We start from the raw sequence: 24,293 nt of genomic DNA on the forward strand, positions 1-24,293 counted from the left end.
TTTCTTTATACATAAGAAAGGCAGAGTGAGACCGGATATACCCCCTCCCCAAAAAAAAAAAACATTCAAATGTACATCTTTTTAACATTGCCTCTCCCAAAATTTGGGATCTAATGAAGAAAAAAAAATGTCTCTGGAAGCTTATGTCCGAAAATAAAAAAAAAAAAAAAAAAAAATATATATATATATATATATATATATATATATATATATACATATATACATATATATATATATATATATATATATATATATATATATATATATATATATATATATATATATATACATATATACATATATATATATATATATATATATATATATATATATATATATATATATATATATATATATATATATATCTGCATAAGCCCTTCAAGTTAACACACCAAGAACAGATATCAGGATGATATACAATCCAGAACTCCAGAGGAGAAAGGGAGGCTTTCTTCTGAAAAGACTGGACTACAAAGGTAGACGTGGAAGGAAATACACAAGTGACACGACTACGCAATGTTTTTGCCCTTCTGATTCTAGATCTTACAATACATCTGGTGGGTTTGGTAACAAAATAGCTGTTAAAGTGTGTGCTCGCTGGGTTCTCCGCACCAGCCGTGTGACAGACAGACCGAGTGGTCGCCACACACAAAGTGAAACACAGAAACGAAGCCGACTGGTTCTTCTGGGAAGCTTGGTGGACTTTTTTTTTTTTTTCTTGTATTTTCAGAGGAAAACATCAGCTTTGTTGCAAACATTCGTTTAACTAATGAGAATGAAACTGTGACTTTAGACAAAGTGTTTCTACTTCAGTTCTTAGTCAGTATGCCCAACTCTCCATCCTTTCGTTTCAGTAACCTGTTGCTTTATAATGCTGTGTATCTGTGTGTGTGTGTGTGTGTGTGTGTGTGTGTGTGTGTGTGTGTGTGTGTGTGTGTGTGTGTGTGTGTGTGTGTGTGTCTGGGGGTGGCTCTTTAATTCTGTATGGATATTCCAAGTGCTTTCAATGATTTGATACCCTGAGTAGAGGACATAGGCTTGGGGGTGAACTTCAGTAGAAACCAAAAACCTTTTGGCCGAAAAAGGACATTACTAAGTAATACCACCTTTCACACATAAATACACACCTGTACTCGTAGGTACGTTATAAACCACAAATGTAAGCAGAGAGAAAGAAAACGACAACAAATCACCCATGACGACACGGTCCTTTTCAGCTTTGCAATATGCATATGTTCATGCATATACAGTGTGTATTTCCCCTTGCATACAGACAATTGGTTGGGGATTATATAGAGAGCCTTTAGTTATACCAACTCCCTCTGCAGAGACTAACACTGATTATTAAGAGACTGATACAAATGAGAGCAAACATAATTCACAGGACAGGCTGAGGAGCAAGATGAGAAGTGATTTCTGCGCAGCCTTGTAAACAGATGTGGCCAGAGAGCCAGAGAGGATGATGGGACAAACATCCACTTAAAGCAGCAAAGAGAGGACAGATTACACGAGGCAGAGGCTGGGTGGGAGTGAGGAAAAGAAGTAGTGAGTGAGGGGAGGGGCGTTTTTTTACCCTCCCAGCTTGCCAATCAAAGCAGCGGCGTCGTCTCGTGACTTTGACTGTCGTACTCAGCTAAACATCTGTCCTGGAGCTGAAAATCGAATTAAATTAATAAACACGTTCCTGCCTGCGCTGCTCGATGAAAGCTACTCCGAACACAAGGTGGCCTCTCAGTGATTTAATACAGCATCTGATAGTCAAGCAGCCTGTGGGCTGATCCAAGGGGATGGTTGGGGTTACTGGGGGTGTCCAAAATAACAGCTGCCCACTGCCCATCCCCAGCCTCGCTTCTCTCCGATGCCCCCCTCCACTATTCTCTGGACTGAGCGGAGAGAGAAGCTCAGACAAACAGCTGGATCCGCTCGCGGATGGTCTGCCGGCAGATCGGGCAGGTCTTAAGCGCGGCGCTGCAGTCGATGCAGGAGGCGTGCCCGCACTGGAAGACCAGCTTGATGTGGTTATCGATGCAGATGGGACAGGTCATCCTCTCCTCCATCTGACGGTAGCGGGACTGCAGTTGTTCGAGCAGGTTGTGCTGCTCTGAGTTCTCGGTGCCGGGGCTGCAGTCCACCTCCGTTTGGTCTGTGGAAAGAGGTCATTGTTATTAAACGAGTTCATTTTATGCAGACTGTGCAGTGCTGTGCAAGATGAGACCGTCCTGCTGTACTAATGGCTCAAAATAATAAGGTTAACACGGAGACAGCAGTGCCCAGAACACACAGCTGCTTGCATTTACCATTCAAGGCTGCGTCTGAGTGACCAGACAGCACCACGAATACGGAGACGTCGTCTTTAGGACATCATAAATGAATAAATAATTTCATGAATAAACATTAAGATAACAAGAAACATTTAAGGCTTAAGATTTCGGACAGTAAAGCAGCTAGAACTTACCTTGCCTAATTTTCTTGGTGATTGTGACCTGGCATTTGATGCACTTCTTCATGCGATGGGCACATTCTGTTTAGACAAGCACCGCATTAGCCAAGGATCAATTAGACTAAAAGTCTATTTTTGTCTGTATCAATAACAATACTGTTTGACATTCAATAATGAAAGTAAAGCAAACAACACAGAGAGAAAAAAGGCATAGCCAACCTTCACAGGCCACACTGTGCTGGCAGGGGCAGAAGAGAACCAGAAGAGCCAGCTCGGAGCAGATGAGGCATTCGCTGGGCCCGGGCGGCGTTGGTAGAACCAGGTTGGTCATGGTGTTGGGTGTCGTGTGGACCCGCCGCAGGCTGGCGCTGCTCAGGCCCTGTCCGCATGTGATGGCCTGCAGGCGCTGCAACCTGACACACAACACACAGCTATAACGCCCCACTAAACCAAGGCTTCCTTTTTTAACCTCAGCTGACTCCCACACACCAGCGCTTATTCCTTAGCAACTGTTTTCTGTTTGTCATTTCAATGAAAAATAGCACATAAGAGTGTAAATATGACCGTCAGAATGTTTTATGAACTATGCATCATAAAAATATCAGCCACCGCTTCGTGTACTTCAACCCTAATTTTGCAAACGGCTACCTGTGCTTCTCAGAGAAGCTCTTGATGAGCTGCAGCATGGTGCTGTCTGCCACCAAGTCCAGAGGACTCTTGCCCTTGTGGTTGGCGTAGCTGATGTCAGCACCTTCCATCGCTAGAAAACAGGCGACAGCTGTGCCTATGCTCAGCTCCGTACTCCCCAGAAGACCTGTCGCGTTCAGCTGTGGACAGAGAAGATAAGGGAGGGGAGAGAAATTTTAGACCGTTTTAGAGACGCACTCTTTAAAAACCTAACAGCTGATCCGAACGGTGAGAGCTGAGAACAACTTAAAAACCTCCAGGAGCTGAATTTAAGCAACACCAGGTAACTGAAGTAAAAACAGTGCAACCCAGCTAAGGCTGATATATAATTGCACTCCTAATCAGCACGGAAGAACTCCTAATAACTCATCTGCTGACAGTGGCCAGAACAGCCCTGGGCACTTAAGTCTAGCCACCTTCATGGCTGTGTATGTGTGTGTATTAGTGTGCGCTTGGCAGGTGTCCAGGATGCTGAGAGGAGCTGCAGTGTTTGCGGTCATGTATACTAGAAAGGACGTTCTTCTTCACTGGTGCAATGATACCAACACGAACTGGTGGAACAGCAATTAAAGTGCTGCTCAAAGCAAAGAGTCAAGGTCTGTGTAAAATGAATATTAGGCCACTTCTCGTGAGTAAAAGATTCAGCCAAGTATCAAACAACAGATAAACAAAGTTAGCATCTATCTAATTACCGGAACCTCTCTTTTCCCAGTGTAGGAATACGTGGAAATCATGTGACCTAAATCCATCTATTTCCCATTTTGATGATGTCAGAGCAGTCCTAACGGCTCAGCAAAGCATGTTTGTATTAACAACGTACAATTTGGATTAACTACAAGTAGTAGAATTAGCCGTTCTCTCATTCATTACAAAGTCTCTGCCAGTATTTTCTTTTAAAGCCACAGAACGAGATTAGAGTCAAAGACACAGTCATCTTACGAAATCCTAAATGTTGAGGGCTTATTGTTCAAATGTCTATAGCTTCACTGGGCATGCAGCCCCTGCTTTAAACTATATATGGTATCATTTCACTGCACTCCTCATTACTTTGTCTGCAGTTAACCCCACTCTTCTGCCATGTTTATACAACCTGCCAAAGTCCTTACTCCTTATTTAACGCCGTCTTTAAGGTCATGCCACCTGAGTCCTTCCAACTCCTTCTCACACTCATCCTGCTGTTTACCTGGTAAAGTCAACTAACTCTCTTACACTAAATTAACCCCTAGAACTAAGGGTAAATAGTGTAACACTTATTCATCTATGTCCATCATTTTATCCTCGACCCTTATTAGCCTTTATTTACCCTACTATGAGCCTGCACTTACACTCTAAAGCCCGCAATAATCTTTCTCCAGCTCTAAAGTAATGTTCTGATCGCCATTTACTCTCTTATCCAGTCTATATTTACATCTCTTAGTAGTCTTTTAGTTTACCTTGTTGCCAGGTTTTATTTAGCCACCATTTCATCCTGTCAAACAGCATCTTTTCTCTTGCTCTCTTTTCATTTGATCCACTTCCAGCAACACCAAGAATTCAACAGTAGAGGATCTGTTAAATGCCAATCTCATGTTTTAAATCTATCCCATCATAACGGGAATCGCAAAAGTTAAAAAGTGGTGAACTTTGGTGTAGCAGTAAAACAGTTTCATCAAACCAGGCGCTCCCCTCGAAGGAATCTTTTAAAAATGAAAAGAACAAATTTAACAACATGCCACCTCCCCCTCCCCGTCAGTTCTCACCCTGCAGTACAGAGACGTGGAGGAACATCCGTCGCTGCTCTCCTCGCTGCTGCTGGTACCTACGGATGGGCTGAGCATAACGTTGGCCAGCTGCGGGCGGAGGAGGGCCACGTGCATGGCCGTGTCACCGTCCTCGTCCTCCATGTTGACGTCGGCGCCCTCGTCCACCAGCAGCTGCACCAACTCTGTGTGGCCCTGCGTCACCGCCAGCTGAAGCGGCGTCTGGTTCCGGTTGTTTCGGATGTTGATGTCACAGCGCCCCTGTAGAAGAAGAAGAGCAAAAAGAAATACATTTTTTTTTAAGTTTTACAACAAAAGCATCGGTTTAAACAGGTAAATATGCAAACGTATGGTCAACTCGCCTCCTTGATGAGGATTTCTGCGACATCTTTGTGGTTGTTGAGAGCCGCCAGATGCAGCGCAGAGAAGCCGTCCTCTTTTTTAACATCGACCAGCTGCCGTGCTCGGGCCAGGATCTTTTCTGTGGCCCTGCCAGCAGGACAGAAACACAACACTCAATTAGCCACATCGTTCCTGACTCCTTAAATTAAGTGCTGTATTAGCTGTCTTCGAGCTTGTTGCCCCATCAAACACTCACAGAAACGGCTGAATATTGATATAATGGTAACACTTGAATTGAATGGAATATCAATGTATTTTATTTGATGTTGTTTTATTTATCTACAAATACTTAAACGTAGGGACACTGGAACAAAGGGACAACAAGTCAGGCTTTTACAGGAAACAAAAAAATAGTTATTCAACTGTCCTTTTATTTTACTCAAATATATGTAATAAGGCCTGTTCTCCCTTCCTAAGGTAAAATAAAATAAAATACTATATCAGCAATAACTATGTGACCTTAAAATGAGAAAACAATCAAGCAGGATTACAAATAAGCTGTTCTAAATCTCTACTAAATACCAAGTATAAAGTGAACATCCATCATGCACATCAGCATAATGAATATTAAATAGAGAAGTAAAAAAAAAAGGGGGGGGGGGGGGAAAGGGCCCAAAAAGTGCAATGTATTTATGATGTCAGCTGGGGAAATACTATTTGTTTTTCCACTGAATTTTAATGAAATTACGCACTTACAGTATAAATAAAACGACAACAGCCTAAATGTACAACATTGAGTACTTCCTTAACCATATATTGATGTAGGCTTATCATTATGTGCCTGAATCTGACCAGACAGCGACAAGTGTCTACAACACCACCTTGAGCTGAAGAAAAGGCACAAAGCATAAACCTCTCAGAAATGGAAATATGATCAAGTTTCCTGGTCTCTGAAATGAGCTTGGACTGAGACGCAGCTGCTGTAAAGCCGCTAACAAGCCAATCTGACAAGAACGCTCACCATCATCATCAGTATTCAAACAAACAGTGCACTACATCAAGGACAAATACCACAACCTCCACCTCATTTACACAGTGCTCAACTCAGCTGAGGACAGCCAAGCTCAAGTTTTCTAACGTGAAAAATTTAAGAGCAAGTTTGGTCAGATTAGAGATTAGAGCAAGTCGTCTTAACTGTGAGAGGTTAACAAAAGTGAAGTTGAAATTCGGCTGCATTCGGTGAAGTGACAATATGGGAACTATTTTTTTATCTTTACCACACTGGACTAATTCTGCAGTTTAAGGATGGACTGCACTGTTGAGTTGCCCTCTGGTCTGTAGCCGAGTTTGCTTTATGACGTGTGAAATTGAAGTCGACAGCCTTCACGAACGCCCGGGAAGCTAGCGTGTCTGTGAAGGCCTCCGTGTGAGGTGAAGCAAACTTTCCAGTGATCGTAACTTAATTTTAATGTCAATCCTGCTGGGTCTCACTGAAAAACACCAGTGGTGCACACATCGATAGCTGGTGTCGAGCAATCATAGTGAAGCTGAAGCAGATTAACAGATGGCATATAAGGAACACCCATCATTATTTTTTTTTTTAACTCATCCCTTTTTTTTGTTAGGGGAGTGGACACTTTAACCAACATGGCCCTGTATCCAATCACTGTCTGCATTGCCTTGAGATGACGCATTATAATTGAGACTGTAGTCTGTCTGATAATAATAAATAAATGTAATTCATATTCTGGAAATAATACTCTTCCAATTCGAATAATGGTTTTCAAAGTTGTGCTTTTTCTTTTAACCCGACTGGATGCAACTGTATGACATCAGAGTAACAGGGACAACTTTAATGCAGGTTTCACTGACCTAACTAAAATTTTACAGTGATTACAGGACTCTTAGCAGCAGAGCGCTAATACATGAGGTCCTGGACTGCTATAAGTAAGCGGCATATATAGGCACGATTGATGGATGAAGGCTGTTAGGGAGACACTGTGTTAGAGGTCATTGGTATCTGCAATGCAGCTCTATACGTGTGTGTCAGCGTGTGTGTGGTTGAGCTATAAAAGTTAGCTCCAGACCACCTTTTATTAGCTTCACTCAGGACGGGTAGCAGCCGCCTCAGCTGTGTCACCTCTATATCTGCTGTGCCTTTCTTCTCTGCATTTCTTCCATAAGCCTTACTCCTGTGTGTGTTCACGAATATTCAGACTTGAGCTGGCGTTTTGAGGCAGTTTTGTACAAACATGCACTCACGCGCAAGAGCTGGAGGGCATCTTAGGCACGCTGGTAATGACTTTCCTGGGGACTGAAGTCATCATTAGGTTATTTTTGGGAGTTTCCATCATGCTTGTTTGTAGCTTGCTTTTCAATCAAAGCTTGATAAAAGCAGGAGGACTGCTTGATGCACACGAGACGACAAAACAAAACATAAAACGTGGCGGTATTATTAGCTATAAGAGTGACTAAGTTGTGAAATCTAGCTGTGTCAGAGAGTTTACACAGTACTGTCAAGATGAACACTAAAAATGAAGACAAGGGTTTGAAGAAAAAGGGGAAAAAAACTTGCTGCAGACGTGGTGAAAGTGAGGAGAAAACAATAAAGCTATGTTGAGGTGAAATAGAGGCAAGCAGTTTTCATTTTCAAGTAAATACAGTTAGCATCGTCTCTCCTATCGAGCTGAAACCTCTAAAAGGAAATCTGGCAACAAGCCTTGTTTCTTTTCTTTCCCAGGACTGTTTGTGAACTTGGCCTCAAGCCCCTATTTTTCCATTTCCTTATAATAAATAAATATTCTAATAAACAGAACATTCTTGTCTTTTGGTCACAAAAAAGAAGGTCACAGCTGCTCTTGAGAACTCAATCCTCAGGATAGTAAAGCAGCCATCAATTAAGCAGTGGAAATATCCTAATGGACAAATGGACTGAAAACAGACAATGAGGGAAACAAAAGAAGCAGTTTTAGTCTGCTATGTGTATTGGACAATATAGAAACACAAAAAGTAGACAGTCACTGTCCTGCATTAGTATAGTGTAGGCCTGCTGATGATAAATGAAGGACCTGGTGAACCGAGTTGATCCTGAACACTGTAAATCCTGTGTCTCTGTTTTTGGTGCAGCAGCTGATGTCAGGCTAAATGAATGCTGGGGAGAGCAGCCTAAATTCCCAGAGGTGCACATATGACACTTGCCAGAACAGATCGGACATTTATTAAATGACTGTCTACTGCGGCCTCCACTTGCAGGTGTTGCTTGCCAAAAGTCTTTTCCCCGCTCAGTCCACATTTGTCCACACACCGCTCATGTGCAGGGATGTCCTGAGATACTATTTTTCAAGGTCAGTAGATTATAAGACACGTAGGAGGAGCCTGGCTGTGGGAGTGCTGAGGATATGTGGGTCACTGGGAGGAAGTCAGAATTTGAGGCTTTAAAGCCTTTTTTGAGGAGAAAGCCTCATTAACTTGCAGCATTTTTTAAGTAAATTTATAGCAATAAATAAATAGAGGAGAGTCTTCAGGAAAAACAGCCAGCGGACTATAGTAAGCTAGAGTAATGCATTTGTTCTTTACTGACCATACAGATTCATGGACTTTAGATATAAGATACACTTTTAAAGTCTTGAACTAAAGCCTTGAATGAATGAATTGCTTCGGGGGGAATTTACGGTGATTCTGGTATTTTTAACTACTTGCCTTATTGCCTTATTGACCCACCCCTTAAAAAGCCGGGGAAAATCTTCCATGACAAATTTGTGCTATTTGTAATGGAAAATTCCCAAAAGGTTGTTAAGGCCTCAAAGCAAATGTTCAGTCAGATTTGTTGCATTTAGGGAAACAGCAACCTTTTAAAAGTCACTTGAATCTTTAATGCAATATTTCTTTACCTTATCAAAATAATCCAATTTCCACCTAAAGAAAATACAGATTTATACATATAGAACTGCACTCAATCATTTCAAGCAATATATTGTTAATACTCCGGAAATTAATGAAGAAAAAAAAATCACACTACAGACCGCATTAAGCAACAGGCAACGCATTACTGAGAAGAATGATGATTGTTGACTTTTCCCTCTACCTTTACATGTTCCTGGAGGTGTGGAGAACAGAGGGAGATACCGGCACACCAACAAAAATCCAGGGAACATTTATATGAAACCCTATCATTGTGAGAAAACTCAGTTATCAACTGCATTTCTGTGTCAAGACTCAGCTTAAGATTAAGAACCTCCAGTGTTGATCAGCCTCAAACCAACAGACAGAAAATAATGGAGCCTTTGTGGCACGTACCACTGAGGCAACTTTGAAGGCTGGCCTTAAGCACTTCAGTGTTGAGTAAAATGGCTGAGCTGATCCTTTTCCAGCTTCCGAACGGTGTCACTTGTACCTCTTTCCCATCCGGACAGTGTCTGTGTTGGTGCAGAGCCGCTTTCAGAATGGGCTTGAATTTCGACAGCGTTGCAAAGTGAAGTTTGTGTAACACAGTGTACAGTATCTTCTCTCTGTGCCTCTAAAACAGTGTTACACAGCAGTGACAAAGTCTACAGCCGAATCGTGACAGCTTTGCTGTGTTAATAAAGTCTTTCCTGGGAAAACATGTCTGGCTCATTGTTTAGCTTTTGTTTGGATTTTGGGAATTTTTACGCACTCATGAATCTCAAAACTGCATTGCTGAGAAATGACTAGACTGCATACAGTCCAGGGAAAAGAGAAATAAAAACAACTGAGTGTGTACAGAAAGAAGTGACGCAAAAGTAAATGTTGTTGCATTTTTGCCTCATATTGACAGTCAGCCTGCTGACAGCAGCAGAAGCTGTGTGGGAGATGAGATCTATCTGTAACAGATAGCGCTGAGAGAGCCGACCTTTGAATCCTTATTTGAACCCACAGAAGAGACCCACACATAAGCACACAAGCCTATACACGCACACTTCCAACGCTCACAGATACATGCATTTAAACTAACAATACACGGTGAAAAACTGAGCAAGGACTGAAAGCTGAATGACGCTAAAGGTTTTTTACTTTGCAGCTGAATTTGTTTGGTGTACATAAAGCTAGATTTGGGGAAACCAAAGCTTTTGATTGATTTTTCATCAACGTGGTGCGAGGTTTAATCCAGAACCAGTTTCCCAAATTCTGAAACATAGTATAGTATCATTAATTTGCTCAGCCCAAAGCAGAACCACTGCAAGAAATTCAGCAACGATTGGCACATGAAACCCACTATGATTTTCTTCCTAAAGAAACTACCCCAACTCCTGCCAGTAACAATAGTCAATAATAGTCTTTTATTGCTTTGGCACATTCAATTTTGTGATATTTTAAGGCACATGCCCAATACTTCTTAATCTCAAAGTGACAACTGCAAGACTACAAGGCAAAATCTTTTCAAAAGTCCTAAAATCCTCTAATGACACTAAATGGTAACCCCTAGAAACCCCAATTGCATGTTAGAGCTCAAGAAAATGCCTCAAGTGCCTAAAAAAACATTTAAAGTCAAAAAATCTTTTCCAACAAGTTTTGGGGATATTTCCTAATTTCACTTCTGTGTATGACATGTGACTGCGCATGCAGATATGATTACGTCATCCCCACTCACAGTTTGTTTCCTTTGAGGGCAGCATGGTGCAGCAGGTTGAAGCCTCTGTGGTTCTGCTGGGTGAAATCAATGTTGGGCACCACGGACAGGATCTCAATGATATTGCGGAAATCTTTAGCAATGGCGTCGTGGAGCGGCGTGTCCCCGTATGAATCCTGTTAAAGACAGGAAGCAAACAGGGTCAAACTAGCTTTTCAAATTCAGGTTTTTAAATATTTTCTTGAGACTTTAGAAAATAACATTGACATGGTCTATTAAACATCTTCTATACAAAATATTCTGGTGATCTGTCGACTGAACATGATTTCTGTTCACTACAATTTGTTGATCCAGGGAGGCAAAAGTTCCTGATTGCCTATATGCTTCCCCGCCTTTATGAAATGGTCAAAAAAAGCAGATGTACGCTCAGATCACGTGCACATTTATCACACGGAAACGCTGAAAAAACTCTGGGCTGGCATGTTTTTAGCTGAGTAGCCACACCATTGAAGCAGAAAAAAATAAATTAGGAAATTGTTGGCCTGGTTGCAGGCGTGTTAGACCATGTGAAAAATCCCCTATGGGCAGTATGACTGAAAGCCAGAGAAGATTACTTACTGGCTATCTAAACACTTACTCAGGGGTCTCTCTCCACCCCCCTAAACTGACTAGTTTGATAATTAATAATAAGCTCATTCACTCCTAACCAGTAACTGCACCAGAGTGAGTCAAATAGTTGAGTTAATTTAGTTCAAATAAAAGATAAGGAGTAAAAAGCAACACTGGAAAAACGATCAAGCATAAAAAAAACTAACATGTTGGATCATTTTTATTTATGGCTGGGGTCAGGACTGAGCACACAGCCACCTCTCACCTGGAGATTGACATCAGCAGAATGTTCATTTAGCACCCGCACCACGTCAGTGAAGCCCTTGTTGACGGCGATGTGGAGCGCCGTGCACATGGAGTTGTTCAGGAGGTTGACATTTGCCCCCTTACTCAACAGCAGCCGCGCGATCTCCGCCTGATTACTGGACCAAAACAGACAAAAATTAACCCGCACTTGATTGTTCACATTTCTGTAAACTATATTAATTCAAAACTAGGAGACAACAAATGAAAAGAAAAAGAAAAAGCTACCTGCATCTTCAAAAAGCCCAAGAGTTTCTTACCACGACACACAAATATCCCATCTGACTTTTTTATAATTTGGATTATATGAAATCTTTCCTGATCACATTAACGCAGGACGTTAACTGGGTGCCTTATTATGGTTATTATGCAACAGTTCAAGGCAGTCACTTCTGTGAACAGGTGATCACATTACAAGGAAAGGGATTAGCTTGAGCTCAAGTCATTTATCTGTCAGTCACAAGCTCCTGTTTTGGACTTGCAATATGCTAGTCTTTTCTTGTTTGTATTTGGCAAATTGTCTCTGTGTGTGTGTGTATATATATATATATATATATATATATATATATATATATATATATATATATATATATATATATATATATATATATATATATGTGTGTGTGTGTGTGTGTGTGTGTGTGTCCTTACCCAAAAGCAGTGTAGTGCAATGCCGTGTCTCCATCTTCATCTTTGACCTCAACTGAGCTGTTTGCCTGCAGCAGGGCCTTCACCACCTCCATGTGGCCTTGGTGAGCAGCAACCTGCAGCGCAGTCTTGCCTTGGTTCTTGATATCCACCTGCCATGGGCACACACATCGTTGCAGATTCATCAGAGCTGATGCTAGTCTGGACAATAACTGAGCTCAACACAGAGTGGTTGGAAATAATCTGCACATGAATAACAACCACACTCGTCATACACTTGAACACATAATCCAAATAAGTAGTGTCGTCACAGCAGAGCTGAATGCAGAGATAAATATTTACTCCGACTTCACAGTGTGACTTTTTTTTCCTTTTTTCTTGAACAAAAGAAAAACATCTTAGGAAATTTCAAACATCAATTTAGGTAGTCTAGATCAACACTGAATGAAAAGTGAGTGCGACACAGCTACACTAACACACAGTGGCCAAACTGCAAGGTTTCAAAAGTATTTCGACACTTCGGTGTGTCACTGATGCACAAAAGGAGCCACATGTGACTCAGAGGTGTTTGAGGGATGCCATTTAGAGAAAAAACTCAATACGATAATGAGGTTGTAAAACCCACAGCCTATCTGAGGTCTATCTATAGCAGCTGGGTTTCCCAAAATGACCAGTTGGGTATTTTCTAAAAAAAAAAGCACATGTGAACAGGAAAACTTGAAAATTGCAAAAGACAGTGTAAACAATGTGTTAGATTTGTATTGTTGATTGTCATTTATGCTTAGAAATATTTACTTATATATGCTTAGAGTTTTGTAATTAGTTGTAGATTGGTAGAGGTTTTGAACCTTGATAGTCTGCAAACTTTGTGTGTATTAGACAGCACTTTGGGAGCATGAGAGGTCATACCGTGTCTTATTATTTTATGGTAGGATTAACGTAGTTGCGTCTGTTCTAGTCTAAGTGCTCTTTGTTTAGATGAACTGCAGGACTTCCTCACCGTGTTATCTAGGATGAACCATCTAGGGTGAGGGGGAGGCTACCCTCTTCCTGACCAAGGATGTTTGACCCTTTGATCAGCAGTCCACACACACACACACACACACACACACACACACACACACACACACACACACACACACACACAGGCAAGGTACTCTTTGTGTATGTAGACGTCATATGTTAATGAACTTATGCATATTCATGTAACCTCAATAAAAGGACAGTGATACGGGAGAACGGACGAGAGCTACTGGGGTCAAGCGAAGGAACGGCGTTTGTCTGGTTCTCTCCCGTGCACGAGTACCATGAAGAAGTTTGCCTACTTGTGTCTTGCTTGCAGTGTAATTATATTGTCTTCAACGTTCCAGCGGATGGGTTCAAGCTACAAACCTATCACAATGAATCTCAGGTTTGACAGATGCCGAGAAAATCTGGTTCATGATGAAGACAAACTGCACACAGTGATGCACAGCAAGTCTAGAACCTCACTAAAACACAGGCAATGATCAAAGGGTGAAAAATGATGCCAACATTTTATTCTACTTTTAAACAACTGATCACTTATTGCTTTTTTTTACCCATATTGTTTGACAGCTTTTAGATTATGCCTTATTCTTCACCTGTAATCAGTTAGGAGTGACTTAAGCACTGTTACAAATACCTTCATAAAGAAAATATATTCTATATACAGCATGCCTGGATCAATCACTGATCTGTCCTTTCAAAACCAGTTTTACGTTCTGTCATTCAAACATGCAATTAATGCCTGGAATTATTTGATTCTTTGGCTAAGGTAGCCCATCTGGTTGTGTTGGAGATTTTTCCTCCAAACCATGGGGGAATTGTTGGTTTTCTCTATAATAATGTAAGGTCTCAGCCCTCTTGTGTGTGACCTGAAGATACATATGTCATGCTTTGGGGTTACATCAATAAATTATTGGACAGTGTTTCCACTGCCTGTGTCAGTGGGTGAGGGTGGAGGGGAAACCTTGTAAATCTGTTAACAAGTGAGTCCTATAGTTGAGTTTGAGTTGCATTTTTACATAATAGCACTGACAGACTGGAAAATGTCAGCCTATAATATTGCTGTATCTGGCTCAATAAGTCAATCAGACTTCAACCCAAGGCCTGGAGCCCTGATGTAAAGAGCTCTTGGAACAGACAGTGGACTGCAGCAAAGAGAAGGAGTGCTGCACTAACCTTGTCAGGATACTTCTGCACCAGCTCCCGCACCTTGCTGGCACTGCCATGCGCTGCCTCAATGACTAGCCGACTGGGATTGTCTTGCTCTGTGGACTGAGAGAGCAGCTTCTCCAGCACTGAGATGACAGTACCTGAACAGAGACAGAGTCAGAAAGAGAGGGAGAAGAGGAGGTGTAGGGGTAGGATGTGAAAAGGGAACAGAGGACAAAAGAATTACATTAGTTTTTTCCACTTCAATTCTAATGTCGCACAAGCCTTGCAAAAAAAAAAAAAAAAAAAAATAAGCCATTCGAACTGGTTAACGAATGCTAGAATGAGTCAAAATGTCCCAGCATGCACTGGAATCTGACCACACACATTTGCAAACACACATCAGTCTGTTGTTAGCCTCCCATAATCTGAACTGAACACATAAACAGAGAAGATTTTGTCATGATTAAGAGACTGCTGAGAACTTGTGACATGATGACAAACGTGTCCACCTGCTGTCAAAGTGCAGGATCAGGAGATGCTACAGAGAAAATTTCAGAAAGAAGCATACTTTACACACTGCTGAAAAAAAACAAACAAACTTGATGCCACTGATGCCGCATGGATGAGAAAGGATGCGTAGCAAAGCTGAAATGAGGGAGAGTAGGGGGATAACTGAAAGCCTGCAGGAGATAAAGCTGGAGCTGGTGTGTTAGAGATGAGCCCCCTCTTCCCGGCAGAGGCCTTACTTCCAGATTCGTTGGGGTTCTCAGCCGTCATGAGGTTGGCATCCACCTCCACAGGTTGGGCTGAGAGGCACGCTGGGTTAAATGTCCATGTCTGGCCTCCAAATGCTACCCGTAGGTCACCATCTGCATATACTTTCAACACCTTGCCGACCTGGCCCAGCACCTATGAGAATAACACAATGAATAGGTGAGAAAGAATTGACAATGACAAATAAATGATCCTTACTAAACACCCATGTACAACCTAATTTTCATGAAGTAGGTCAGTCGTAATGTGATGACGTTAAACAACTGGATCCTTTACTTTTGCAAGTAGCACAGTAAACATTGTGCACATAAACAGGGAGAAACCTGAAACCCGGAATATAGAGAATACAGTAAAAGGGCACTGGCATTTGCCAAAATGCATCGGAAAAGCATTAACTAACATCTAAAATGATGCCATGTTCCAACGTATCTGTATTAGTAAACAATACACAGCAAACTGACACATAAATCCTGACTAGGATATTCGCTGGCTACAGCGGAAGCCATGGAAAACTGGCTGTTGCCCCCGGAGGGTAAATCAACAGATTAGCTGGGTTGCTGGACTAAGTTATGAAACACTGGGTTCAAGTCAAAGTCATTCTTCAAAGCGATCATTACTTCACCAATTTATGTGACTCAAGTCTTCACTTCTGCACACAAGGTGAGGATTTTCAATCCAATTCTGAAAAACCACAGTAAGTTAGCATTAGGAGGCTACGAATATTATCAGGTAAAATGAGCATACAGGAGTCATGCTGTCTGTCCATTCTCCATGGCCAGCCTGCAGTCTCTTCACGCTCTCCATGTCCTCCAATACTCTCACTAATTCCCCAACTCCAAACGTGTTCACCTAAGGGGAAAAAAAGCAGCCGAAGTCTAAACAAAGTAATTTAGCTGTAATAAACTGTGATATTAAAATAACAAAATAAGTAACGCAGTACCTTGGTGAGTGCCCCAGGATGGAAAGTCCAGCGGATATTGTTGCTGTACTGGACTCTGACATCTCCTCGGTCAGTGATTCTGTGAACCGTCCCAATCCGGCAAATGTACTGCAAACACAAATATGCTATTTAACCCTGGGTCTTCCTCTACATGGCTGTGACCTTAATGTCCCTTTTAGCAGCTGTGATATGAGAGTTGGATGCTCCATTTCTTTCTCCTCTGTTGCAACCTCCATCTGAGCCACTTATATAAATCTTCTGTATGCTGTGTTCTAGAGCCACGTGCATTTGAGGACATGTTTGTGTAAAACATGAAGCAGTTCATATGGTTACAATGGAAACCTGCTGGAAAAACCCAAGGAAGAGCACTATGTACGTCTGTATTGTATTAGAACTCAATAGGGAGTTATTTAAAGCTGCCTATAGTCAACCGGTATTATGTTTTTACTTTTTCTAGCGGAAGGCATTTGTACCTCTGCCATTTTGGGGTTCCACCCTCCGTGGCCCTCCTGCATCTGCCGTAGGATGTCTACCTCCAACAGACATTTGACCTTGTCACCCTGCTGGAAAGAATGGCCGTCTGCACTCTCCTGACGCTGCAGCTCTGCGTGCTCTCCTGGATGAACAGGTGTCAGCGTCAACAAACAGAAACTGACTCGAATTTTTTTTCCTAAGCTAATGATAAAAATAGCTTGGGTTTAAAGCCAGTATGTAATCAGTTTCTCAGTGTTACAGTATTACAATGCCACACAGAAGTACTGATAAGCACTGATATACGACATACAAGACATAAGTTGTTTTCATCAAGTTAAATCAAGTTTCTGAGCCACTAAATAACTTTAAACTTTCTAAGGAATGCATACTTGAATAAAGAAAGTCTGTCTTACCAAGTTTTGGTAGGTGATCTTTGTAATAGAAGCCTCCCTGGCCATCTGTCACATATTTCAGGTCTACCTTGCCCTTGTGGCCCATTCGGTAAACATTAGTGGTGCCATTAGACCAGGTGACACTGGCCACGCTGCGACCAGACTCGTTGTCCCAGCCACGAATGTCCACTACCTTCCCAACCTTACCCTCCCCACCTACACACACACACACACACACAAAAGTGCAGAAACAAACACAGATATAATGCAAGAAACACCAGTGCATCAGTTTATGGGAAAAATGGGAAACAAATGCAGTGAAAAGAAAACAAGCTCAATAAAAGAAGGAAAGGTGGTTAGTTAGTTAGTTAAATAAACATGAGTGCAAACAAAGTGAGAGACAAACATTTCATTGTAGGGGCTGCCAAGTATCACAGACATTCATTATGATTTTCTACAATCCCCGTCAAACACCTGACAATTTCCTCTTTTTGATTTGAGTGAAACCAAAGGACCAAATAATCAAACAATAAACACAAACCACATTATTAATGCACGTGTTGTGTCACAGGATAATTTCAGATCCATACATCCAGCTGTATGATGTAAATAAATCCTTGCTATGCCATTTAAGTCATCAAGCTGCTTCAGCGCCTAAACACACCAACTAAACCAGTGACCTGTAAGACAACACGGTAGGCTGGGAAGACACTGAGCATGCTCAGTGTGTCTTTTATGCACTTAGAGCATACACCATTTAGGCCTGATGAGTGACTTAACCGAACCCCAGGGCACTGATTTCAAAGGCACCAAAAGGACATTTTGACTCATTCTCCTTAGAAAGAAAAGGGAGCGTTGCTATTCTCACAACCCTGGACCAAAAAAAAAAAGAAGAAGTCTAAGGACACGTTGCCATTCTCTATTTCTTTAAAGGGAACGTTTACAGACTTGAATTTAGCCCATCGATGTGGAAGATTACTTTGAATTAAGATTTTAACTAAACATCAGCCAGCGTAGGCTGTTTGGATCTGAAAAAAAAAGAACATGCAACAGCGAAGTCAGTATACAGTATATGACAGAGTTAAACTTCAGCCATTCGTGGAGGCAATAAAACACAATTCAATGTCTCATATATTCTTAACTCTCTACTTTATCTAAACTAATCTTTTTTATCTAAACTATGACCACAGACTTCAGGTGCAGGGTCTTTCTCAGTTTATGCCACTACACAATGATGGAAAAGAAAAGGCAAACATTCAAACAACGAGGACTCAACTGGGACTCTCAGAGACGCAAACAGTCAGGCACATCTGTGAGACAGACTTATATGAGTCACCCGCAAAATAAGTACACACAGACACATGCTAACACAACATCTTACAGGTTAATGAGTTGTGAGGTTACAATGTTATTATGGGCTGTTGATGGTAAAACACTTTGAAGAGGAACATTTCCACACTCAAGCATGCACAGAGTTTGCTGAGTTGCCAGGTTATTGGTATCATTAGCCCACACATCACTCACCATCTTGGTTGCCCCAGTCCCAGTCTGGTCCACGAACCACTTTAACCCCCTGGAAGATTCCTTTGAGGATGATTCGTGGGAGGTTCTGCCTCGGTGCCAGGCTCACCCTGTGACAAGAGCATGAAGACGCAGCTGAACAAACAATCATAGAAAATGCTGAAGGGTGCTAAGCAACCCCAAAACCTTCTCCAAATATGCACATTAGAAGTTCTAAAAATTAAAAATTAACTCTCTTACATATTTGTAAGAGTTTGGAATTAGTGGCAAGGCAAGTAAGAAAAAAATGTAACACTTGCAGCCAATACATTTACTCGTGACAAGAAAACATTTGAAGTTACACAAGATATGACAGTGCAGTAAAGAACACATCTGCCTGACATATCAAACAAATGCTACTCAAGGCTGTCTGTTCTGAGAAATGATATCTTACTTAGCAAAGGCCATTTTGTAAAAGGAATTCAAGGACTGTGAATAGCTATGCTTAATAATAACACACACACACACACACACACACACACACACACACACACACACACACACACACTATTAAAGCCACAATATTCTCAACACCATTAACCTTGAACACAATCTGACATAGGTGAGCTAGCCGTATCTACAAAATCAAACATACTTTATGGTAAAAATTTGATCAGATCTTGGTGCAAAAGAGCTGCCTATTCCCATACTTCTCGACGAGATCAAAGCCCAGCTTCCTTTCCAAGCAAACAGCTAATGGGATAAACTCCAAATCATATTAAATCCAGTGTGTTGAAAAGAAAAAAGAGCCTTGTGAGAGCCGTCATCCTCAGGGAGTCTCATAGAGACTCTCGTGCTGGGGTTTCGCTCAAAGTTAGGCTTGACTAACTTCACCCCCATCGCTAGCCAGATTTTCAGGATCCCATATGTGCCACAGCAGAAAATAGCAGTGCATTTTCCTCTTAAAGCTAACCAACAGTGAGTGTGGTCTGAGCTTAGACAGGTCTGTGCCGAGAATGATGTGTATCTGAGCACAGAGCTTTCAGCCTAATCCTAGACAGCAGAGCTATCAGAAAGCAGGGCACCACAGGGCAAATCATAGACAGTGCACGTGCTAGCATCCAGTACTATGTGCATCTAGATAGTTATGCACATGCATATACAGCTTCAAACCATGAAGCTGCTAATAACAAATGCCCATTTCCTGATGGCACCATTCAGATTTAGTTTAGAAAGACTGGACAAACTTAAGTATCATGAGCACCTCTACTTATGACAACAATAAGTCAGCTCATTAAGACAAACAAACCTATTATGAAAACATGACCCATGGTTTTTTGAGAGCAGAGAAGATATAAACTGACAGATGTCCCCGTTTTCATGGACAGTGAAACACACGACCTCAGTGTTTCACATGTTTGTTTTTTCAGTACAGCTTCTCTTTCAAGGGATCAAGATTTCTAATCCAGCTTGACCAAATGTCAGCGCTGCTCACAGACAAGATGAGGATCAGGGCAAGAGACCTAAACCTACTGACACAAAAGCTGGATCAACAGTCATCCAAGCAATAGCCTTTGGTATTAAAGCAGTGTAATACACACAAGGATCTACCAAGCAAAGAGAAGTCACATCTGTCAGAAAGACAAAGCTAAACTACGTGTATGTGAAAATACCAGGAGTGTGTCATGCAAATGCATTCAGAGCTTGTATCTCAAAGCAAGTTTAAAATGTCTGTCTTGTTTGCATTTAGAGCCTTTAATGTGTGAGTTGCCCCTTTACAACTGTAAAAACAGCATTAGGTTCCAGACTTATTGGTGATATCTTTAGAAATAACATGTTTTGTCATTATCTAGTACGATACTTGTTTTAATCCATACTTCACCTAGTAACGTACTAATCTTAACACATTTGAGGAGCGTTTTAAACGCTATTTTGATAAGACTGGAAAGAAAAAAAAAATCATTACACATAGTGCTTAGATCCCTAACAAAAAAATGAGAAGGAGAGACAGCTATTTTTCCACCAGAGCTACAACTCTATTCAGTTCTGTCTGGAAGAGGGAAAGCAGCAGAAATCCCTGCAGGACAATAATGAGGATAGTTTGGTTGTAGCTTAAACATGAACACACAGCAGAAAACTGAGAAGTCAGGTGGGGCGGTGAAGGATTAGGCACTGATTTGACCCAATAGGTTCGCATGTGTGGTGCTTGCGTTGGGAGAGCCGATTAACCAGCTGCATACGACCATCTCCTCGTAAACATATGGCACGCACATATGCTGCTGTGAGCATGTAAACACATGCCTCTTTGTACCATGTAACATATGAATCTTAACTAAATGCAGGACTCGGCAGGCTTTTCAGCGCATTCGGTACATTGCAAAATTATTCCAAAACAACAGCCAGAGGCTAATAACGACCAGGCTTCATGGCTTGTGAGCATAAAACTTCGCCCTGACTCGCTCCACATCTGAGACCTGTTAAAACATGTCTTCAAGGAAGTTGAAAATGTTAACATGCTAATCCTCACAGCTGAGAATGGTAACCATGCTAATCCAGCTAAATCTGTGTAATTACAATGGAACACTCATGTACAGTACATCCGGCTCAGCTCTCACACCACGTTTGTGACGCCGCTATTATATTGTCAGCATTCTGCAGCCGTTTATTACGCTGACCACCGATTGTCCCCTCAGGCCTCCGATAAGGTTTCTGCCAACGGTATGACAGTAAACTACAAATAGATCAAGCTTGCTTAAGTTGCATTTAAAGCCTTGCACATGTTTGACCCACATGAAAGGAGTCCCTCTTAACTAGCCCGAGCCCCAACTTGAGCTTCCTAACATAAATCACAGCTGGCACTGCATGAAGTCACAAACATTATGAAGGCAAGTTAAATTTGTCCTTCCAGGCAAATATCAGTGTGTCCCATGACTGCCAGATTATAAATTCATCTTTTGAAATGCTGTCAGTGAAATATGGGTCAGTGTGGTCCGGAAATAAAGAAGTGCTGTGTGTCTGGCATCACATATTGTCGGCTGCTCTTCTACTTCATTCATTGGATGAGAAAAGAAGTGACTTTCATGTGATGATCTTCCAAATCTGTATCAGTGAGAGACAACAATTGCAATTTAATTTTTCCTCCGATTATACAAATCTCCCTTTGATAAGACTCCAAGATATAAATAGATAGCATTATAATGATATGAGAGAAAAACTGTTACTTATATCAAATGATTAAATGATCTTGGTTGTCTTGTATAATTTGCATTCACTACACTGGCTGTGTGCTGACATTATGAGTAAGCTTGCACTGACCAAAAAGACTCCTCTATAAAAATGCTTCTGACATACATAAACAAAAGTTATTTCTAACTTCAAATCCAACCCAATTTATCACCACTGTGAAAAACACAACTGAATAACAAACAATAACATCTCAAAATTTGTTTTCTAAAAGCTAAAATTTCACTTTAAGGGGGCAGGGCATAATTATAAGCCAGTACATAGTTTTCAGAAGTTAAAGGAATGACTGGAATATTTATTGGGGCAACATAAATATATCTTGTAGTCAAACAACTGAAAATATGTTGAGTCACACTGAAGTTCACCGCCATCGAGAACAATACGTGGAACATTGTGCACTCACTCGCTGTGAGAGCCGTCAATGATAAACACCGAACCACTCAAAAGACAAAGAGCTTCGACCGGTTGGAGATTTCATCCACATCGTGACAGGATAAGGTTGGCTGACTCTGATAGGCATCAATATACCATTTGTATTTTTGATTCTTTAAAAGTCATCTCCCTGAGAGCCAGAATTGAGAGAGGCTCATTGTGTTATCACTCCATTCAAAAAGGTTGCAGAAAAGAGCTACAATTTCTAAATCTCATTCATATTATAGAGCCTAGTATTTATGAAAGGCCATTTCAAACATCTTTCAAATGGAGATATTAATCCCACAACATCCTATTTTAGTCTTTGAAATCTCTGTATTTTAAGATTCTGTATTTCTATTCTTCTACACCGCTTTAAATTAGCATCTACGTAATGTGCCATGATCTCAAAGAACCCACACATAAAAGGTTTCTACAGTATAAATAGTAACTAACAACAATGCAAAACTGTAACATTTAGGTTGACGAATCGCAAATGCTACTTACATTTACTAGCTCAAACAATTTAAAGGTGTTTCTCGTCTCAATAAAGTACAGCCTTATTTTCGGCTTTCTAAGTTTAGCCTTGTCTCACTTTGATGTTATGCACCCTGTATGAGATTGCAGCAATGCCTGTTTGGTAGATTTCAATAACAAAGGCAGGTTGCTACTTGAAATATATCACTACTATATATTTCCTAAAATCATTATCTTTGTTAATGTGTCTAAAGAAATCCCCAACTCAATGAAATAAAAAAAATGAACTGTCAGTGAGTATTAGTATTTACTTGCCCAGTACTGACAAAAGGAAGGCGCTGATGTTTTAACCCACATGGAGGTTCACAGAAAGGTTTTTATTCTGTTATCTCAATGCTGTTCACAGCTGAGCCAAACAAAATTTTGACCTTAATGAAAATCAATAGTTTTGGGGAGAAACTGAGGAAGGAAAAGAAATGAGTTCCAGCTGGTGTCAGAATGCTAAATGATTACTGCAAAGGCCAGATTTCACTCAGATGTGCAATTGATGTGCTGCTCCGGTACCATACCACCTATCCATAGCAGACGAGTACAGACCTGACCAAAATCTAAAATTCCACTTTATTAACAATACGTCTCATATTTAATTAATTAAAACAGGATTTCACAGATCAATGCAGGAAAAATCAAGCTGCACATTCATAAGCAAAGGTGTAAGAATGCATCTGTTCATCCCATTTTAAAATAATGTGCTGATTGTGAGACTTAATTTTTTTTAATTTTTTTTTTAAAGGGTTTTAATAGAAATCAAGATTACCAAATTCTTGGGCCAAAAAACAAACAAACAAAAAAAAAAAAAAACTTTTGAGAGGAAGCCATTTGTAAGAAGCCATGATTCATGCACCTATTCTGAGCATTTTTCGGGCAACAGACTCAGAGGAATTAAATGGAACTGTGTTGGACCTGGACGGGACTAAACTATAGAAGAAATCTGGGTCATACATATCACCTCGTTAAAATGAGAACAGGCCATCCAGCTGACATTCAGACAGTGCCTGGAGCAGTTTGGAGCTCTACTGTGAACTGATGCAGAAGAGTGAATTCTGAAGGGAGAACTCACTCCAGTAAATCTGGATACGTAGGACACTTGGAATCAGCTCACTAAACATTTATCCCCAGCAAGGAGGCGTGCAGTTTGCACGATGCCCACTTTTATACCACAGGTGTCTTGTGATGACATTCGTTAGAGTTCGTGCGGGACCAGCTATGCTCTGCTGAGGTCATTAGAATTGTGGCTGTGACACATCCATTTTTTAATGGTTGTGTCACCCTCAAATACTAACATCTTAACACATAGCACTGTAGACTAACTACAGCCGCAGCCAAAGCCCAAACAATAACAATAACGCTGAGGTACAACATCACAATCACAAGCAATAGTGGCCGCATGATGTTGTTCAGAAGACTCCAACCAGACCTACAGGAATGTATGAATTCCAGATTAAGATTAAGATTTGAGGAAGCCATTATGAGGACAACACAATTTGAA

General features: G+C 41.1%; 1 protein-coding gene across 7 annotated transcripts in view; it reads right to left on the reverse strand.

The window, feature by feature from the left end:
- Positions 1–1,207: 1,207 nt before the first annotated feature.
- Positions 1,208–24,293, reverse strand: part of mib2 (MIB E3 ubiquitin protein ligase 2) — a 37,204-nt gene continuing 14,118 nt past the window's right edge. For 6 of the 7 annotated variants that reach the window (XM_076878802.1, XM_004570977.5, XM_004570975.3 and 3 more), the window contains exons 4-19: positions 18,638–18,744; positions 17,135–17,329; positions 16,721–16,863; positions 16,248–16,355; positions 16,052–16,156; positions 15,280–15,442; positions 14,558–14,691; positions 12,359–12,507; positions 11,670–11,826; positions 10,817–10,971; positions 5,229–5,355; positions 4,867–5,127; positions 3,089–3,267; positions 2,660–2,853; positions 2,456–2,521; positions 1,208–2,143 (exon numbers count right to left, since the gene is read on the reverse strand). In XM_076878802.1, the coding sequence (XP_076734917.1) occupies positions 1,902–2,143; positions 2,456–2,521; positions 2,660–2,853; positions 3,089–3,267; positions 4,867–5,127; positions 5,229–5,355; positions 10,817–10,971; positions 11,670–11,826; positions 12,359–12,507; positions 14,558–14,691; positions 15,280–15,442; positions 16,052–16,156; positions 16,248–16,355; positions 16,721–16,863; positions 17,135–17,329; positions 18,638–18,744 (2,485 nt within the window). In that variant the 3' untranslated portion in view covers positions 1,208–1,901. Of the gene's footprint in view, positions 2,144–2,455; positions 2,522–2,659; positions 2,854–3,088; positions 3,268–4,866; positions 5,128–5,228; positions 5,356–10,816; positions 10,972–11,669; positions 11,827–12,358; positions 12,508–14,557; positions 14,692–15,279; positions 15,443–16,051; positions 16,157–16,247; positions 16,356–16,720; positions 16,864–17,134; positions 17,330–18,637; positions 18,745–19,268; positions 19,650–24,293 lie in introns of those variants that run through there. The other variant, XM_004570978.4, reaches the window with a different exon arrangement.

The sequence above is a fragment of the Maylandia zebra genome, linkage group LG20 (assembly GCF_041146795.1).
Source record: "Maylandia zebra isolate NMK-2024a linkage group LG20, Mzebra_GT3a, whole genome shotgun sequence".
Taxonomy (NCBI): domain Eukaryota; kingdom Metazoa; phylum Chordata; class Actinopteri; order Cichliformes; family Cichlidae; genus Maylandia; species Maylandia zebra.